This window comes from Bemisia tabaci, chromosome 1 (assembly GCF_918797505.1).
Source record: "Bemisia tabaci chromosome 1, PGI_BMITA_v3".
Classification (NCBI taxonomy): Eukaryota; Metazoa; Arthropoda; class Insecta; order Hemiptera; family Aleyrodidae; genus Bemisia; species Bemisia tabaci.
In genome coordinates this window covers 12403932-12424564 of record NC_092793.1, presented here as the reverse complement: position 1 = coordinate 12424564, position 20633 = coordinate 12403932, and the positions used below count along the sequence as shown (strand labels likewise).

The 20633-nt window shown below is 42.1% G+C and overlaps 2 protein-coding genes across 4 annotated transcripts in view; one reads left to right on the top strand and one right to left on the bottom strand.

Annotated features, from left to right (window-relative positions):
• Nucleotides 1-14592, top strand: part of LOC109038791 (glucose dehydrogenase [FAD, quinone]) — a 39846-nt gene extending 25254 nt beyond the window's left edge. Inside the window, 2 exon segments of the mRNA XM_019053984.2 lie at nucleotides 10902-11085; nucleotides 11088-14592. Of these exon segments, the coding sequence (XP_018909529.2) occupies nucleotides 10902-11085; nucleotides 11088-11278 (375 nt within the window). The 3' untranslated portion in view covers nucleotides 11279-14592.
• Nucleotides 1-20633, bottom strand: part of Elk (Eag-like K[+] channel) — a 390053-nt gene that overhangs the window by 340583 nt on the left and 28837 nt on the right. The gene's annotated exons all lie outside the window — the stretch shown is intronic.

Below are 20633 nucleotides of genomic sequence, written 5' to 3'. Positions count from 1 at the left end.
GTGCATATCGCATAAAAAAGGTAATTTCAAAATCGAAGGACACCCCTTTAACTTTGAGTAGGCTGAGATGGAGGCATTGCGAGAAATTTGAATTTCCCCTCACAAAAAAAAACAGAATTTACCTGAGTCAAATCGCGCACTACACTGAAAAAAAAGATGGGTAGAATTTACCATTCCCTCACGCTGTGTGGAGCACAGCGTGAAGGAATGGGAAATTCTACCAATTTTTAAATCGATTCTGCCAGAGGCATGGTTATCTGTATCAGTATATACTAACGTTACCATTTTCCTCGCAAAATTGACTCTAAATTGGCGCTGTATGAAATACAGCGTAAAGGAAGAGTAAATTATACCAATCTTTTTTTTTTCAGTGTATTACAGTTTTGACATAATTTTTAATCGAGCAGTGTTCCTTCCATATCGTATATTGTTCCGGGAGTAAAAAATATGCAACAACTGAGTGGGAAGTTATAGAGTTACCCAGCGGTTTAGAAAATTCAGGGAATCCGCAGCAGCCGGGGGAAAAGTCAGGGATTCACGGGAAAATTCTGGGAATTTTGCACGGTGTTTTTAGCAGAAGTTGAATGTAATTAAAAGGAAAATAATTCAAAGTGAAAATTTTACTAGAATACCAGGGAAAGTCATAGAATCCGAGAATTTTGGAGTGAGGGAAAAGCTAAAATAGCCAGGAAAAAGTCAGGGGATTTGATGATGAAGAAATTATGGCAATCCTGAAGTTTGAAATTATGCATGGAAACGGTAATATTTTGCTTAGGAGTTAATCTCTATGATTTTCGTCGCACAGATCGTGTTTTTTACGTAAAATTTTGCTGGGAACTTGTACTTCTAATTAATTGGATTCCCATCTTGCCTAGTGGTCCAGTGTGGCGTTGGAAATCTTTCTGACGGCAACGAGGATTTAAACCTGTAAAAGGAGTGGGTCATTGGTCATCGTGGGCATTTCACGACGCGCCAAAACGCCGGCGGGCGGGTCGCGCGCGACGCGACGTGCCGCTGTTGGCTCACCGCGCGCGCGATGCGATCGCTAGACCAAGGTCGCCGGGCCGGCCGCGGACGACGCGCGCCGAGACGCCCAAGCGCCACAGACCGGCGGCCGCTGCGCTGCACTTGTCATAGTTTCGACCGACGACGCCCCTGATGCCGGATGAGCCTCCGAATACCAACAAAATTCTTGGGGTAACCGCACGTTTTGTTGGGACAACTGAACACGGAAAAAATTAAATTGCTGATTTAACAATTCAATTGCTTTAAAAAAGTTACTGCGATGTTTCAATGCAGATTTTACAACAAGAAAATGCTACTTTAACCACTCCTGTGGTTGAATTAGCTTACAATAGTGGTTAAAGTAGCATTTTTTTGTTGTGAAATCTACATTGAAATATTGCGGTCACTTTTTTTAGCAATTGAATTGTTAAATCAGCAATTTAATTGTTTCCGTGAAGTGTTGGGCCTACTTGGACCGTGTTTAGCAGAAAAGAACCAAGCCACATCAGCTATAGCCAAATATAACTACGCAATTTAATTTTTTAGAAGAGATCGTTTGTTCGGATTCTTTTGAAAATGTTAAGGAATTAATTTCGTGCTATGAAGGAAATGCACAAAAATTTGCACAACCGTTCACATGTAAAAAACGAATTTCTCGATTAAATTTGGCGGTAACTGATGTGGCTTTTCCTTCTACTTAGCGCGGTCCATTTCTGATAAACCGAACCAGAGACAGGTGGGAAAGAAGGGGTGTGCTCGTTAGTTCTCGGCCCGTCAATATGAATATGAATTATGAAGCGCCAGTGACGTCAGCAGCGATGAACGGGCTCGGCGTCTGTGATGAGCTCAACGACGCGATCCACTTTAACTCATGAGCTCTGTCTGCAATGCTTTTGTCACATGCCCACGGCTCATGAGTTAGCTTACAGTTGGCGCTTAGTTCCGTTTGATTTATTACAAAATCCCGCTTTTCCATTCCCCCGTAAGGAATCCCGCCTATTTTTACATTGTTTCTTATCCAGCTCACCACGAGCCCACCCAATCTTTCCCACGCGTCCCTAGTTCCGTTTAGCAGAAATACGTCCAGTAGTTTCTGACAGAAAATAACTCAAAACTGGGAACTACTACGGAAGTCTGAAATTCATCAACCAATCAAAGAGCGGGACTTGTTTCGGCCGTAAAAGTATGATACATGCCAATATTTTTCCCACATACCCACTCTGTTATCCTAATTCTACAACTGGCAACTCCCGTTCATCTCTATTATGGTGTGAGAAGCGACTAGTGCCTTCAATTCATGAAGATGCAACACGCACATCTGTGGAACACGAATAGTCGCATCACAACGCCTCAACCTACTCAGTGCACTGCCGTGCTGAGGAAAAACACCGTATGGGCCTCCACATGACCGCCGCCATGGGCCTCCGACGTTGCCACATCTCCTTCAATAAAGGATAAATTTACTGTGAAAATGGTGAATATTTTTCCTTAAGAATTTCAGACGATTTTGCTCGCAATTTGATCTAAAAGATCTGAAAATTTCAAGGAAAAATATTCGTATCTTTCCTCAAAAATAAAAATTTTATGGGTGGAAATTTAACAACTCTCGAATGTTCATACGGCGTTCTTCCATAGCACGGCAGTGCAATCTTTCTGTCTTCAGTCAGTCTTGAAATCTATTTTATACCATTTCCCATACGAGAGAAAAATAATAAAAAATACTATTAAATCAGCTCTATAAGCACTTTCAGATGAAGCGATAAAAAATTTGCGTGCAAACTCTCCGTTCTCTGAAAAAATCGGAGGAAAAATATGCACCGATCACCCGGGAAATTCGTATTTCATCACAGGAAATTGTGCAACGTCTCATACGATGTTCATCCTTCCTGAGCACTGTTTACACTCATTGTCGGAACTCGGATGACAACACAGCGTCACTGAGAGCGGCGATCCGCAATATTATCCCAGGTCACATGATTCGGTAACAAGCTCTGCGGTCCCACACGCAAAGGGCACGGCTACTAGTTTGCCACGCCGGGGTTGCCAGCATGTTTCGAACCGTAATTCAACACGTTCGCCTCGAGGCATTAATTGTAAGGACGCACGACTTGGCGGCTGAGCAATTGGGAGCCACTTATTCGACACGCCCGACCAGCCTCCGGTCCAGATCATCCGTCGCGCGGGCTACCCGATCAATACCCGAGGGTTTCGTCATACGAATGCGCGACAGGCATTTTGCAAGGGTTGGCACCAAATGAATTCCAAAGACTCTCATAAGTGCGCGGAGCTCACATTGTGCGACATTGAATTACTTCTTTCAGTCGAAGTGCATCATCTGACATTGGGCCGTCCATAAAGTGCTTAACGCGAAAAATCGGGTTTTTTACCTCCCCCTCTTCCCTTAAAGCACCCGTAACGCCATCTGTAACTACTTAGGGGCCGTCCAAGTATTGCGTAACGCACTTGGGGGGAGGGGGGTCAAGCCTCGCATTAGGTAACAAGTCCGAGTCGGTCAAAAAAGAAAAACTAGGGAAAAAAGTCCAAAAAATTGAAAATCCCCCTCCCCGAATACATCTTTTCGAAAAATTGAGGGGCCTCAGGCCAGCGTTACGTAATTCCAAAGGGGAATGTAGGGCTGCGTTACGGCGCGTTACAAGGGGGTAAGGGGGTCGAAAATTGGAAAAAGTGCATTACATAGTAATTGAACAGCCCCTTAAGAAGAACGCGGCGATTTCTTGGACACTCATCCCTTTAAAGCAGAAAAATCACAAATATAATCTGGTTTCTCCTCCTTTTGTTTGTCGGCCAAAACAAAAAAAAAAATGAAAAAAGGCGAAAATGATGATAGAAATCCTTGTCACTTGTCCAAGATTTAAATTTGAATCTGTTGAGGGGCCTGGCCACATAGCTTGATGTACCAATGGGAGGGAAACTAAGATGGTAGCAAGGACGTGTCTGCATTAACGCACTCTCGTTTTGAAGCCTTTATGATAGACGAGATTTTGGCTCTTCGGGTTTTGATCTTCGTTAACCAAACGGTTTGTCAAGAATAATTTTTCCTCTCTGGTCTTTCCTTCTTCCTCTCCCTCTCACTAGAATCCATTAGGAACCCTGAATCCTAGATTTCAAGAACCCCATGACCCCCAAAATCCTAATTTTTGGACCTCTCCAATCCTTCAAGATCTTTAATAAGACTCCAAGGGCCCCTTAAAAGGATTTGATTGTACCACTCGCAGAAAAAAATTGAAAATAATAATGGAAAAACATCGCTCCGTGGGGGGGGGGGGGGGGGTGCTACAGCACCCCGGCTGATCCAACCCTGGACCAAGGAACAAGTTTTGACAACAACATGTAAATTGTTCGTTAATTAGTTCATTGATCAGTTTTTTCCTTGTGAATTGGGTCTTCTTCGAAGAAAACGATTCAATTGAGATGCCAGGTTTTAGAGCTGTTGCACCGAACATTCCGCAAGATATGATTCTACGTCAGTTTCCCGCTGAATCCCTCTTTGGGGCGAAGTCATTCAAAGCAACGGCCTGTTGTGTGCTCTATTGCCCGGATCGCCGTATCATAACACGTGGTATCTCCTCTGACGCAAGGGTGTAACTGTTCTCTGCGATGAACTCTGTCGACCGTATAATGTCATGCCTTTGAAGGCTCGCGTGGACGTGACGTCACGCTGTTGCGCGAGGACGGCGTTCCCGATCACGTTATGAGCGTTCAACAAGTGGCGACATCCCGCGTCACCGATTGAAATTCATCCGGGCGCCAATCGGAATCACGGAGTCGTGTCGAACAAGAGCAAATGCCCAGTCCTCCGTACGTGACGCGCCTTTTCGATTTATGGTCGCCCTCGTCCTCCGCCTCAGCGCCGCACAGTGGATCGAGTCGAAAGGAGTGATCGGACAAAATTTGGAAACATTAAAAGCTTAAAACTCCGTTCATACATAATTTTGAGGCTCTAAAAGTGGTTCTATTGGTTTCCTCGTAAAATTTTCTTCTAGAAACACCCCTTAAAATTCAAAATGTGACAAACTAAACATCAAAATTTACAGTTTTAGTCAAAAATTGTAAGTACGACCTCTCTGATTGACTCGATCCACTGTGCGCCGCACGGTGGAGCTCTTCCTTTGACTTGCTCTAACACCATGTGGAAACGTTCAAATGGACGTATTTATGCCAAAAGGAACTATGTGCATAGGGATTGCGTGAGACATAGTTCCTTTTGGCATAAATACGTTCAAATCTGATATCGTTGCTCCTCTTACCTAAGGGCGTACCTCAGTTTCCATTTGAGATTTTCCAAACTCGTTTTCCTCTACTAAATTAGTTTTTTACAGTAAAAACTTTTATTATTTTAGACAATTTTTTGACCTCCCATAAAATTAACATTAACGAATTTCGTTCAATTCAAAAATCATCCTCTCTTAGAATTTTCAACCGCTTTCAAACTATCCGGTAATTTAGGCACTACTTCCTGTCAGTCTCTCTATGTATGGTAGCTTAGGTCTAGTTCGGCAGACTATTTCTTAGGACTCTTCTTAACACTGAAATTTCAGATGAGGACGCATTAAATAAACATCTGACGAAGGATGGTAATACAATTTTACAGGAGAAGAAGAAGAAGAGGAAGAAGGAGATAAGGAAGAAGAAGAAAAAGAGGAGGAAAAAGAAACAGATGCAAAACAGAACGAGAGGTTAGACCTCTTAAAATCAAGTCGCCTCTTCTAAGTGTGCCACAACAGAAAATTAAAGTCTTTACGTGTACAAATGACAGAAACATTCCAGCTGACCTAGTAGCAGAGTATTCTGTTATCAATACCGAACATTCCTTTACATGTAAGCCTTAGATACTACCTCCAGAGGGGCAGGTCATCAGAAATTACAAACTCTATTTGAAAATCCACTCTACATAATCATGATCCAACTTAATAACTTCTTTCATGTTCTCGCGGAACCCGAGTACCCCCTTTAGAATTTAATCCCTGGCTACTGAAAGAGTCTTCACTTGAGAAACATTTCTCCTGAGTAGCATTCTGCCTAAGTATGGTGTTGCAGGGGTCAGGACGAATAAAAACACAGAGGATCGGGGCCCTCTTTCATGTTTCGGCTCGCAGGGCTACGTCCCAACGCTCAATGGACCCTCCAAAGGATCTCGGGCTCGATGCGCTTTCAACCAAAGGCACAAGCTGGAAGATTGAAACCTCCCAGAAACATAGTTGCCGGATGCTCCATTAAATTGGTTCATTTCACGTTGTTCGCACAGGAAATGAAATTTTTGCAGTGGCGCGGCGTACTTCGCCATAGATCGATTTATCTGTCAATTGGGGGGGCTTGGAGGATGAGGCGCAAAGGTGCAGTTTTTTGGAAAAATCGAGGTATTCATGATTTCATGTAAAACTAGTCTTAATGCATAATCTGTGAAAAATTCCCTCCCATATTACGATTCTTCAGCATCAAAAAGTCGGTTTGAACTCTCTTTCCACCATAAGGATCTATGTAATTTCGAAACCTCGAACACGTATTTCTCGAAATAGCAAAAACTGTACTTATGCGCCTTTTCCTCCAAGTCTCTCATTTAAACCTGGTGAAAATGATCGATAAACAGGATGTTTGCGACGAACACCTTATGAGGCGATTCTTTACCATAAAGTCAAATGGGAAAATATCGATAATCGATCGTTCGCGCTTTGCCTATGGCCTGTTGCGCAAAAGCGATACAGCCAACAGCACGAACGGAATTATTAAACGTAAAATCGCACAAAAATTACGTTTAGCGCACACACACGATGGACCACTCGACAAGGCACGAATATAAGCGTTCTGATATAATTTTTCCTCTTTAACATTTGAGTGAATCGCGGGCTGATAATTTACCTGAAATTTTCAATACTCGATTCTGTGTCTAGCACATCCCTGGAAAAAAAGTCGCTTGCGTCTAAGGTCCAGTTACACGTTCAGATTCAGCCATCAAATTGGGCCTCTCATTGGTTGCATCCTCACCTCAGGTCTTTTTCCACCAATCAGAGCTTCAATTTGATGGCTCAATTTGATCGTGTAACTGGACCACTAGAGTTTAGACTCTTAATACATAGGCTGTCCCAAAAAGAAGTGGACTGATGCTGTAATTTCCGAACTGATCATTGCAGCGATCTTTTCTTGGTCGCGTTTTAAAGATCAACTCAATACCTATCGATTAAGACCAAGATCATCAAAATCGGTCAAAAATTGACCGAGTTATGACGTTTTCCGTGAGAGGAGTAACAATTCAGCCTACCGTTTTTTGAAGAAAAAATCATACCGAGAGTTACGCGTGTCAAGCTTCATCTCCACTGTAACTTCTCTCCCGTAATGTTTTCCTTCATCAGTGATACAATATGACTAAAAACCTGTTGGTAACAGTGTCTAGTCGGTGTCCGACTCATGCCGTAACCATAGCGACCAGGGAGGATCGGGGAGACTCGCGCAGAATTCGGCGACAACTTCGCCCGCCAGCGACAGTTTTCGAGTGCGCGCGCTCAGTGCAGTGGCAATTTGTTTGTGCCGTTTTCATTCGTTTTTTCGGGATTATGGAAAAGGACAGTGAAATTGTCTGTTCTTTCACAATTTCACTGTCCTTTTCCATAATCTCGAAAAAACGAATGAAAACGGCACAAACAAATTGCCACTGCACTGAGCGCGCGCACTCGAAAACTGTCGCTGGCGGGCGAAGTTGTCGCCGAATTCTGCGCGAGTCTCCCCGATCCTCCCTGGTCGCTATGGTTACGGCATGAGTCGGACACCGACTAGACACTGTTACCAACAGGTTTTTAGTCATATTGTATCACTGATGAAGGAAAACATTACGGGAGAGAAGTTACAGTGGAGATGAAGCTTGACACGCGTAACTCTCGGTATGATTTTTTCTTCAAAAAACGGTAGGCTGAATTGTTACTCCTCTCACGGAAAACGTCATAACTCGGTCAATTTTTGACCGATTTTGATGATCTTGGTCTTAATCGATAGGTATTGAGTTGATCTTTAAAACGCGACCAAGAAAAGATCGCTGCAATGATCAGTTCGGAAATTACAGCATCAGTCCACTTCTTTTTGGGACAGCCTATGTAACATTGACAAGAAGAAATACTCTTGGTTCAATCCGATTTTTCCTTGAATCGAAGAGCCGAGCCTCTTGATTTAGGCAGATTTCCTTTTGATTCAAGCAAAAAGTCCGATTGAATCGAGAGAGTTTTTTTCTTGTCAAAGTTTTTAAGAGTCTGGACTCTAGATCCAAGCGACATTTATTTCCCCCAGTGTAATTGACCAACTCACGACTCCTAGCGGTTGGATGTTCCTGTTCTGGGCAACAGTCTCATTTCGTGCTTTATTTCGGATATTTGGAGGCTACGCTGCATCGCTGAGTTCCTTGAATGTAATTTAATTAGTTTCAAACCAAATCCGTTTTGGAATAAACTTCCCGCGAGCGAGGGGCAAAGCTCAATTTTCGCGAGAGCAATAGCTCAATTTCCCGGTCTGAATGGTCGCAAACTATCGACCCATTTCGAATGAATGGCGATGGTAAAATCTCCTAATTACCCGGGTCCCGGCCGTTACCTCCTCGCTTTCCTCTCAGAAAGACTTAACTACACTCCGATACGAGCACTGTCGTCCGTTTGACTCCGTGCTCTCGCGGGCTTGTGCGTGAATGCAATTACGCCCTTTTGTCAGCTCGGCGTCGACCTAATCGAAGTTGCCAGACATTTTCGGAGCCTCGGACGCCCTGCCCAACCCCCTTAGGGTTGGTATGCAAATGGTGTGACAGTTATAAACGAATTTCCAAGTTACAGCTGAAACTTCGGCGATTTCTGTTACAATCGCGTTGCCAAGTGAGTCACTGAACCATGAACGATTTTAAGTTGCGAATACATTTTTTCGAAGATAAACAACGCGTAGAACACAATGCACACAATAAAAACTCAAAAAAGTCTATGAAAAACGCGCGGAAAGTGCGAGTCTAAGGGAGGGGAGCGAAACCCCCCTAATATTGGCGCGGAACGACGGTTATTTTCCAGTGGCGTGGCGTGCTTTGCGATGTATCGATTGTTATGCCATTTAAAACCTATGATAAAGAATCGATTACTAAGGCGTTCGCTGCAAACAATCTGTTTATGAATCCTTTACCATAGGTTTAAATGGCATAACAATCGATATATCGCAAAGCACGTCACGCCACTGTTATTTTCCCTTACCACATTTCGGGTTACTACATTGTTGTTGCTGCTGCTGCTGCTGTTGTTGTTATTTTTTGTTATTTGGAGGGTTTTTTGTTGTTGTTGTTGGTGGTGGTGGTGGTGGTGGTGTTGGTGGTGTTGGTGGTGTTGTTGGTGTTGTTGCGTATACAGCCTACATTTTCAATTCGTTTGCGTATGAATCCTTTTAACATAAATACGTCCTTTCTTACACTGCCTGATAGATAATTATTGAAAAAAAATATTAATTACTACCACTCATAAATAGGTATTCATCACGATGGGGAATGCAGCAACAACGCCACCAAATTTAATTTTCATACCATTTCCATTAAAGAGTTTTCACGGTTCAGGCTGAAAAATAATTGGATCAAAATCAAACGTCAAAAGTTCCGCCGGTGGAGAACATCTCCAAATAGTTGCTTTATTCTTAGAGCGTGTTCCTCGAGGCGGTGCATCAAATCGAGCCGTGAGACGTGCCCTATTTCCTTCCTATTCGAATTTCCGGAAATTCTCAATGCGTAAAATGGGGGTTCCTTTCCGCTTCACAGGTTTCTGTGAGAGCTATGAAAGAATTTTCGGAGGAAGAAGCAGAGTAGATGTTCACGGTTGGAACTTTCCTCGGGCGAGAAAGTTAAATCAATCGCCTAATTTTTTTTCTTCTTTTTTTGCGGAAGTTAGAAGTTCGTAAATTCTGAAATCCGAGGGTTCAGCGTCCAAAGATCAATGCATTCTGGAAACTTTGAACTATTCATTCTCGGTTGGGTCAAATGCTTTCATCGTGAGTCCGAGTTATCAATGAAATTTATGCTGCATGTTGTTTAGTAAATTAATATCTTCCCATACATATTTTTCCTTGAAATTTTCAGATATTTTAGGTTGAATTGCGAACAAAGTTGTCTGAAAAATATCGGAAAATATTCGCAATTTCCCCCAGGAAATTCACTTTTTGTTGAAGGAAATGCGGTAACGTCTGAAGGCTTATACGGCGTTCTACCTAGGCACGGCACACAGTGGATCGCGTCAATAGGAGAGGTTGGACAAAATTTTGAAACTTTAAACGCTTATAACTCCGTTTATATAAACTTTTGTGGTTCCAAAGGTAGTTCCTTACGTTTCCTTCTGAAATTGCCTTCATCTAGCACCCCTTGAAATTTAAAATGTGACGAAATAAACAAAGAAAATTTTCAGTTTTAGTCAAAAATGTCATGTCCGACCTCTTTAATCGACTCGATCCACTGTGCGGCAGTGTGTATCTCGTCTCTGTATGCACCTTTGTGAGCTTTTGTCTTGCTTCCAACATTGATGTTTGGTTACTAATCCTTTGTTTTCTTTATCGGGAACTGCGTGATTGACTTACTTACTTTCTTTTTCGCCCGATGAATTTTTCGGTTGTCACTATTTAAACTTAAACGATGGCCATTTCTGGCGCGATACTACGTCGCGACGTAGTATCGCGACGCGTCGCCGGCGATAATACGTGGAATTTTTAACGTCAATTTTTAGCTTCGGTTTTTGTTTTTATTTTCGTTGTTAGTTATTAATTACCTGATGATGGCTTCCACAGAAGCCGAAATGGCCATCGTTTAAGTTTAAATAGTGACAACCGAAAAATTCATCGGGCGAAAAAGAGAGTAAGTCAATTGATGTTTGGGCTTTGTGTTGCAGGCGATCGCGCTGAGCCGGACGCGGGCGATGCAGCGGTACGGGGCGCGGCTGCTGCCGGCGGTGGTGCCGGGCTGCGAGCATCTGACGTTCGAGACGGACGCCTACTGGGCCTGCTTCGTGCGGGTCATCACGACGAACCTCCACCACCAGACGGGGACGTGCCGCATGGGCCCCAGCGCGGACCCGGGCGCGTCGTCGACCCGGAGCTGCGCGTCAAAGGGGTGCGCGGTCTCCGCGTCGTCGACGCCGCCGTCATGCCCACCATCCCCAGCGGACACACCAACGCCGTCGTCTTCATGATCGGCGAGAAGGCTGCCGACATGATCAAAGCCGCCTGGAGCCACCCGACACGGGCTTACGGACCCTGGAGAAGGTAGAACTACCCTCATATAGAGTCCCTTTATACTGAGAGTCAAGACAACACCCCTCATGGAGTCACAAACGGGAATAAAGATTACAGAAATTGAACGTTTTTTGTTGGTTTTTTGTAATCTTTGATCGGCCCATTCTCAAATTCCTCTCTCCGTTCCTTCTCTCATTCCGTTTGTTCCTTGCCGAACCCGTAATTCCCTGGTCCATTCCAGATTATAATCTTTGCAATCGGTGAAAATGTAATCTTTATTCCCGTTTGTGACACTGTGAAGGCCTAAAATACGGGAACCAATCAGGAATGGATTCACATTGTCTTGACTCTCAGTATAAAGGGACTCTACCCTCATACGGAGAGTAATAAAACCGTGCTGGGCACCAACTTTGCTTTGGCTTCCAGCGAATGTGGTGGAGTGCAGGAAAACATGCCGCCTAGTAGAAGAAGTATGTGCGAAAGTACAGGAGGAATGGACTGAAGACAGTCGCCGGCTGTGCCGAAGTGTGGATTGGACGGTTAAAGCAAAATCATCATCCACCTCAAGTGGTACGGTGCAGATCCTGGTGCTCAGAGCGGTTCTATTTTTCTCCGTGCACTCAAGCTCGTGAAGACCAGGGTGGGAAAATTTCATGAAAAATAAATCTTGAAATTTCACGTGAAATATTTCATTAAATTTCAGAAAATGAAAGATATTGAAAAATACTGGTTCCTTTCTATGTTTCGTAGAATGTAAAAATTGTGACTTTCTTCTATTTTTGTGTGTTTGAGTGCGGGTTGCATACTCTAGCCCCTAAAAAATATGAAATATTTCACAGCCTCGTGAAATTCCATGAAATATTTCACTGAAATTCCCAATCTTTCATTTCTTGTACCTACGTTTCATGCCACCCTGGTAAAGACCATTAATTGAATGAAAGGTAGAAATGTAGGCAGAAAATTGGTAATGCAGCCAGGCGCGATGGTAAAGTCAGACGCGAGCCGCTGCACAATGGATCGAGTCAATGGGGCAGGTTGGACACAATTTGGAAACTTTAAACGCTCATAACTCCGTTTATACAAACCTTTGAGTTCTTATAGTGGTTTCATTGGTTATTGGACATTTCGTCAACGATTTTTTGTTCGCGCACCTGTTTTTTCCAGTAATTTACGTCCACGCGTTTTTTTCGGCACGGGAGTTTTGGTCCACGTGCCAGTTGAGACCAAAAGTTAATTGGCCCACATGTAAATACAAACGATAATTGCTCACGACGTTTTTGGATGAAAGTATATAATGTCTTGGAAGAATGAGGGTTTGCTTGTTTTTTAGTTTTGTCTGTTTGGTCCAACGGAGAATAATATATAGTTGAGAGTTTTGGTAAAAATGGGGGAGCGTCAATTCCATGAGACAAAATTCACTAAAACTCTCTACACCTCTTTGGTGTAACAGGACTTAATTATCTTTCAAGAAATTCCCACCTTGTTATACCTGAACCGGATAAACCTCTATATTTGCCTCAGCTAAAGGCTCTTAGATTTTTCCTGTGTACGATAAGTATCTTGATTTATTTTGCGAGGAAAGATCTGTACTTTTAAAGGATGCCTGTCATTCTTAATACGTTCAATTTCGTATAATACTGTGCAACACCTCTGTTGTGAAATAGTTGCTTCAGGCGCCGCCGCACGGCGGGCGGGTCTTTGGCGCCTACAAACCTAAGTGGATACTTCAAGCATTGTGCAATGCGTGACGTATCCACTTAGGTTTGTAGGCGCCAGTGAGCCTCTCGCGATGGCAGCACGCCGCTCCGCTCTCTTAGGCTTTAATATTTATACTCGCATAGTCAGCGTTTTTTGACTCATGATTTTGAAATGTTAGCACTCTCTGCATTGATTATTCTCATTTAAATTGATGGGAAAAAATATGTATCAATTTATCAGAGGAGAATAATAATTTAATGTGTGTTTTTTAAATATTGGTGGTTCCGTGTCAAATTTAATGATTTCCAAAGCACTTTAATTTTTTCTTTTACATTTTGTGCTTTTATTGTGCTGCAGCGAGGTGTACGCGCAACGAAACGCTCAAAATTTGACGTATTTGACTCTAAAAGATCGATGTACAAATGGGTTAAAACTAAAGATTGCGTGCTTCTTAGTTTTTTCCTCTTTTATTCATTTTTGCAGTTTCTGTCGGCAGAACTGCGGCTCATTGAGATTAATGTCGCTTGGAAAAGGTTTTACAAATGTTTGTCACGTTTTAAAAATATAAATGTTTTCAAAATGAAGTAATAATTTCGTAAAGAAATAACATAAAAAAAATAAAAAAAATTACCTATACATATATAAGGTATATTGTACATTCAATATTTTAAGGATAGAAATAAAACCAAATATTCACCAATGACAATTTAAATAGATGATTCAAAAGGAGAAAGTAATAACATTTCATTTAGAAAATGAGCAACCATAACAACACCTCCTTCTATCTCAATTCCTCATTTCCATATTGTCAATATAATTTTACATACCGACTAAAATATAACGCTTGGACCAAGTCACTGTTGCTTATTTTACGTGTGGGCGTAAACTACTGGACAAAAAAGGTGCGCGGACAAAAATCGTTGACAAAATGTCCTGAAACCGTTTCATTGGTTTCCTCGTGAAATTTTCTATTAGAAGCATCCCTTTACGTTCAAAATGTGACGTAATAAACAACGAAATTTTCATTTTTTGTCAAAAATTTCATGTCCGACCTCTCTGATTGACTCGATCCACTGTGCGCCGGCATCGAACCCGTATCGCACTAGTAATAGTCCATGCGCTACTCAAAAGTCACAACCTCTGGTCTCTCTAGGTAACTGAATTCATCGGTTTCAGAAACAAAAATAACCGAAGCATTCGATAAAAAGACAAGCTTATGTTTTCATGGTATGCTTTGTTTGATTGCTTACTATGCCCAATCCATTGAATTGTATATTTTGTAAATTTTGTAAATAAAAGTTGTTTATATTAGTAGTTTATTAATGTTTCCTTTTATACATCCAACAGTTCTGCCTCGCATTTTATAGGGCAGCTAAAGTATCTGTAATTCGATAAACATCTAGAGCAAATACTTGTAAACCTTCGGATGCTTTCCTTACGTACTCGAACCTGTTCATTTAAAAAAGACCCTTGTCTAAGAAAAAAAGTACAAAAAACAGGGAAAGTAATCAGGCTGGACACTAGAGTGTTCAAAAGTGAAAGCCCCTTCACTTCATTTTTTTCAGATTGCGTGTTTCTCTACACTGTCATAAAGGAACTTTCTGACGATGGTACCAGATGTATAACTTTTTCCCCTTAGAAATCCTTCTATATGCAGTTCATGATTCAGAGGTGGGTCGTTTTTGAACTGACCAAATTACTCGACGAAATCTTGAAAAAAAATTGCCTCGAAGGAAAAGAAATTGCCTCGAAAGAAAAAAATAAAACGCAGCGGGCATAGTCTTCGACCAAGTCTGACTCTCGTGTTGGATAGGTCGTGGACTCGTGGTATACTTGTTAATTTCATTTTATTCTCAAAATCTGGGTTAATCGAGTCGCTCACTCCTCCAAATTTGTTTCGTTTTTTGACCTTGTCGTCGCACCGCAACGGTCTGGCATTTGACTCCGCAAAACATAGGATTGCAGAAGAGTCAAAGATCAACCTCTACGGTGTTGCCAGAGCAGGCACTCGATGAGTTACAGGTCTTCAAGACAACTACTCACACTACTTAAATTAAGAGAACCTCATTTCGCCACACATGGATTGCTGTAGCACGAACAAGTCGTTTAAATTACTTTTCATTTGAATGGTCCTTATCCTACTGATTAGAGACAACTGCGGGCTGATTATTGAAATTAATAGACAAAACGATAGACAAAAAAGACATAGGGAGTACAGAGCGATCCTATTCGTCGAAAAAGGTGGTTGTTATAGACGAAGGGGGAAAAGATGGAATGACTAAAGAGTCGCTTGTGAGTTACCTTTAGTTAGTCTATTACCTACCTCCTTTGTCCATTGCAACCACCCGTTTCCACCAGTAGGATCCCTCCATACCCCTTTTGTCTTCTTTGTCTATAGCTTTGTCTATCAATTTGAATAATCGGCCCGGTGGACCGGAGATTGGAGCTAGAAGTACGAGTCACGGAATTTTTAGCGATCGATGAAGATCGGAGGCACAACACTTGCCCTTTAGTCTAAACTCATCGAGTAAAGTTGGTGTGGATTTGGATTGAAAACCCTCAAAATGAACTGTTGAGCGACGGCCAATGGTTTTCATTTCCAGCTCCGATTTTCAGAGTAAGAACTTGGCATAAGTCGAATACTCTCGAGAGGAGAAATTTCAGTTTAAGACTATCTAGGAAACGCCGTTAGGGGGCTACCAAAGCTCCCCTTTAAAAAAAAAAAAAACTTGTATTACCACTAGCGACTAACGTGCTCACTTGCGTACAAATAATTTACAAATTAAATTTGTGATTTTTGTTAAAATTGTTAAATTCTGTAATTTTAATTTTAAATTATTTACGCAAAAGAGTACGTTAGTGTTGATTAAAATTTTTACGTTTTTAAAAATTAAAACATCTCCGCTACAAAAAAGCGAAATTCACACAAGTTTCGGTGCGGCTAGAATATCAAATTTTCCCTCATGTTGGCAGCGATAACGACCATTTTCAAAATTTTCGACCCGCCTCGTTTGTTTATGATCCGTAAGAGCCGCTTGAAAAGTCTAAAACTGGAGAAATAATCTAACAGAGGCACCAGACGTGCAGTAGCGTGCCGCGATTTGCGATATATCGATTTATCTGCCATTTAAACCTAAGGAATAGGATCACTTAACAGGGTTTTGCAGCGAACACCTTAATGATCGATTCTTTACCATAGCTTCAAATGGGGAAATATCGATAATCGATCATTCACGCCTCGCCACTGCAGACATGAAATTCTCGCCCCCTGTATGGGTATACTCAAATAAAACTAGCTCCAAAAGAGGAAAATTCGGAATATTAGAATGGCCTCCGTTTAGGGTCACTCGTGGTTGCTTGCACTTGGCACCATTCTGTGAAGGTTAAAAAAGCTTGAATTTCTTTGCGCGAGTTGACAACTGAGCTAATGAGGATCGGCTCGGGTTAAAATCATCCGAGCCCAGGGTCAGAACGGTCTTACGGTCGCTAGGCCGTTATTAGCTCCGCGGTGAGTTTATCGGCCATCGTGCAGTAAGTACCTATTAATAAGGACGGATTAAAGCCGTCACACAGGAGAAGGCATGAAAAATGTACGCAGGATTAATTTGCAGCAATGTAAGGAATTTAATTTTGAGCCTGCCCTTTTTTTGGAGAAGTATAAGGGTAAATGAGTTAATAATACTTGAACTTGAGTCTTTGAGCAAGGCAAACAGCTTCAGAGGACTGTTAAACGAGATGTCGGCAATCAAGAGAAAATTGACATGATTTTTCAGATTTTGAACACAAGACTCATGGAGAAACAAAGAGTGTCAGTGGTTACTAGACCCAATATCATATACGATCCCCAGGAAATCTGGTAAGCATTAATACATTTTTGTCGGTAAAATCATGCATTTGATTATGTTAACCAGCCGCGTGATGAGCACTGTCAGAAATGTAGTACTGGCTACTAGTCCTCTTGTGGAATCATATAATCAGGAGTCTAGTGTCCACGAATATTTCTTTTTTTGCGATGCGTAAGAATAAAATCAACCAATCATCCTCAGTAAAAAATTTTCGATCAATATGTGTCTCCACTGGTTGACCAGCAAGATAAGCCTCGATGGGTAGAATAAAATCAACCAATCATCCTCAGTAAAAAATTTCCGATCAATATGTATCTCCACTGGTTGACCAGCAAGATAAGCCTCGATGGATAGAGTATTGTCAACCAATCATCCTCAGTAAAAAATTTCAATCAATATATATCACCACTGGTTGACCAGCAGGATAAGTCTCGATGGGTTACTTAACAGTGCGCTTAAAAAAGAGTGAAGAAGTAAATATACGATAATGATATACGCGCCTTAAATCACAACAGAAAGCTGCAAAAACCTTTGAGACCTTTGAGGGAACGCGAGAAGAAATTTGAATACATAACTGCATCATAAATCAGGGCCGTATCCAGTTGTTGTTGATCACATTACTATGACTTCAGAAATGATTAATGGTGAGTCACCGACTTCGGTGATTCTTCGCGTATTTGACGTCATTATCTCCGCTGGACCGTTTTTTTTCTCCTTTCTCCATTTTTCCATGCATCCTGAATCGGGAAGTCGGTTTCATTGGCTAGGGCTATTGTGTTCACGTCAAGAGAGCCTTCTTTCGCTGAACCTTGCTGCAGCTCGTTTTTTTTAGTTTCATCATGCTTGTTCAGCAGTTTCTTTCAATTGGAATTTCAGACGATCCCACGCAAACCGCGGGTGCGAGAAACAAGGTCACAGAGTCTATTAGATAAGGAATTCAAAAACTTTGAAAAATCACTTCTTTAATCGTGCATAATAGCACAGAGCTGAGACGGTGCCAAATTTTGCTATCGTGAGATGTCCCACGAGGATTAATTATCATGACCCTTTTACTTGGTGAATGTAATGTAGAAATCTTAAAACGGAAAAACGGACTGACAATAAAAGTCGCAAAACACGTAATTCACTTTGCGACGTCGTAGATTCTTCACCATATCCTATCATACTTAATGATATATAATCATTAACAGTAACTCGTATGAGGCCCCCGAGGCGCAAAGCTCTTAAGGAGGTTGGACCGTGAAAGCGGTCAGGGGACATACCCCGTGGTATTTTATCAATTCTCTCCTTAAGGAAAAATGAGAAGCATTATTTGTTGGCATGCTGACAAATGTTTCTGTCTGCCTTGTACAAAATATTCTGTATTTAATAACAAAGAAGTTCATTCGGTTTTTCTTCAAATAATTACAAATTGGGGAAATTCTGCCGACAAGTCTTGTGACACAATGTTTATTTATTTTTTTTTTTTTTCGGAAGTGGAATCTGCTTGCTCGCGCCTGGACCTTGAGCTCTCCCAAATTTTGGATTCCCGTTCCTACTCCTGGTATTCAAATACCAGTCACGGTCCGGCTGAAACCCAGGTCTCACGTCCCTAGTCCAGACCGGGGACCCTGGTACCCTAGTGGCCATCAAACATGACCGGTTATTAGGGTTCGGCACTCCGCGATGGGCTCGCCAATCTCTAAACCACTCCCCCTGAGAATGGGTCGGTTCCTAAAACAGTTTTTTTTTTTTTTTTTTTTTTTTTTTTTTTTTTATTTTTTTTTTTTTGTTTTGGGAGGTAATTCCAAAATGTTTTAATAGTGCCATCGTTCTTTTCGTAAAATGTGCCGATAGAATCAGTTCTCAATGGAGATATTGCATGTGTGAGGAATTTGCAGTTTGACTTTTGATTCTTAAGTAAAAGTTCGCGAGAAACACAATAGTGCCACTGGTTTTCTCTGAAATCAACTCCCAAGCTCAAAAAAAGCTCTCAAAGTTGAGGGCGTAATGGAGGGGATATCCCACGCTATCCTGAGAGTCCACCTCCACATCAAGACAAACTCTCCATGCAAAGATATAGGGAGCAAATACATTGATAGGACTGCCACTTTATTTGGGGACTCTAAAACTGAAAACACGGCGACTCTGCTTCATGTATTTGCTCCCTATCTTAGCATGGAGAGTTTGTCTTGATGTGGACGTGGACTCTCAGGATAGCGTGGGATTTCCTCTCCATTACAGCCTCAACCTTGAGATCGTTTTTTGAGCTTGGGAGTTGACTTCAGAGAAAATCAGTGGGACCATCGTGTTTCTCTCGAACTTTTATATAAGAATCAATAATCAAATCGCAAATTCCTCACACATGCAACATCTCCATTCGCAAATCCCCGCACCTTGCAACAGGCCCATTTCTCGTTCCACACATGGATTTGCCCCTTCCGCACGGAACTTGACAAGAGCGGCGCCGCAAGAAAGCGGTGCGGGGTTCTTGGCGAAAAACTCGATTGCGGGAAGTGACGTACAAGTGTGCATCCATTTCCTCGCCATAAATCGCGGGGATACGGCTGTGGCGGCCGACTTGGGCTGAGCCGTTGCGTGGAAGTTGGGGGCGTTGTCATGCGTGATGGATGGTTAGGCGCCGCTCGGTGCTCGCGCCGAGGAACCCCCGAAAATCTGCGGCTATGACAAGACGCGCACCCCGAGACAGATTGCCGCTTTAACAGACGTTCGTCTCCCGCACTTTGTCACGTCTACCGATGTCAAATGATCTCCCGCCTGGATTCCGATCCTCGCTTAATCGCACATGATCGCCATCACGACATCGCCCCGCGCACACTGGAAACTATTGACAAGAAACTAAACTTTCGATGATTTATAGTCTCGTTCATAGTCATGCCTTATACAGGGTTATTCAAAAGTCACGCGCCACTGGCCATGAAGGGGGTGGCCATTTGAAATTTTTGAGTTGCCCTCCGCCCCCCCTCCCCCCGAGGGGATCAAAAACTGGAAAATACCTGAAAATGTTTTCCCCTCGATATGAGGAAAAACGTCTTAAACCGCAAGTCGATATCATAATTGGACCACATTTTGCAATTCGAAACTATAATTCATGGCCCATCTGTAAAAACACCTATGTACATAGGGAAACTAATGGTTCATACGTTGTTTCTCAACTGAGCCAGAAATTAAAGCTTCAAATTGCAAAATGCAGTCCAATTAAAACTAAAATTATGGCCAGTGGTGCGTGACTTTTGAATAACCCTGTATACCTCTCTGAGATTAATAGACAAAAAAAGAGCTAAAATTGCCTCACGTCAATGAGAGTAAACCATACGTAAAAACTTGCACAACAGAGGTAGAATCCCCATTAGCAAGTCACTGTGTCTATTTATTCATAAGTGAGAAAAAGATGACGCCCTCGTCAATAGTATGATTATTGATTGAGAGACGCAAACGCTACGTTGCTGATAGCGCCTTGATGCAACTATTCGTGTTCGGCGGACGCCCGTGTTACATACACAAAAATTTGAAGGCGCTCTGACTTTCAATCCCAGTCAGCAATACGCAGCATTGCGTCGTCGCTCCACCATTTCAAGTCCGAAGAGTTCTGAAATTTTCAATTTTAGTGATAAGGGCACATTTTTGGCTGTTGAACACTTCATGGACGCATTAAAAATTCCCAATTTAACTCTCTTTGTCTACATTAATTAACACTTCCCGCTCACGAACAACTTGGAGTGTAGTCTAGTCAAATCGAGCGCTGAACTAATAATTCGGTACATTTTACGATGGAAGAATTTTCCTGTGTCCTGATTTGTCTCTATTGACCAGATTGATGAAGCTATGGTAAAAGATCGACTATTA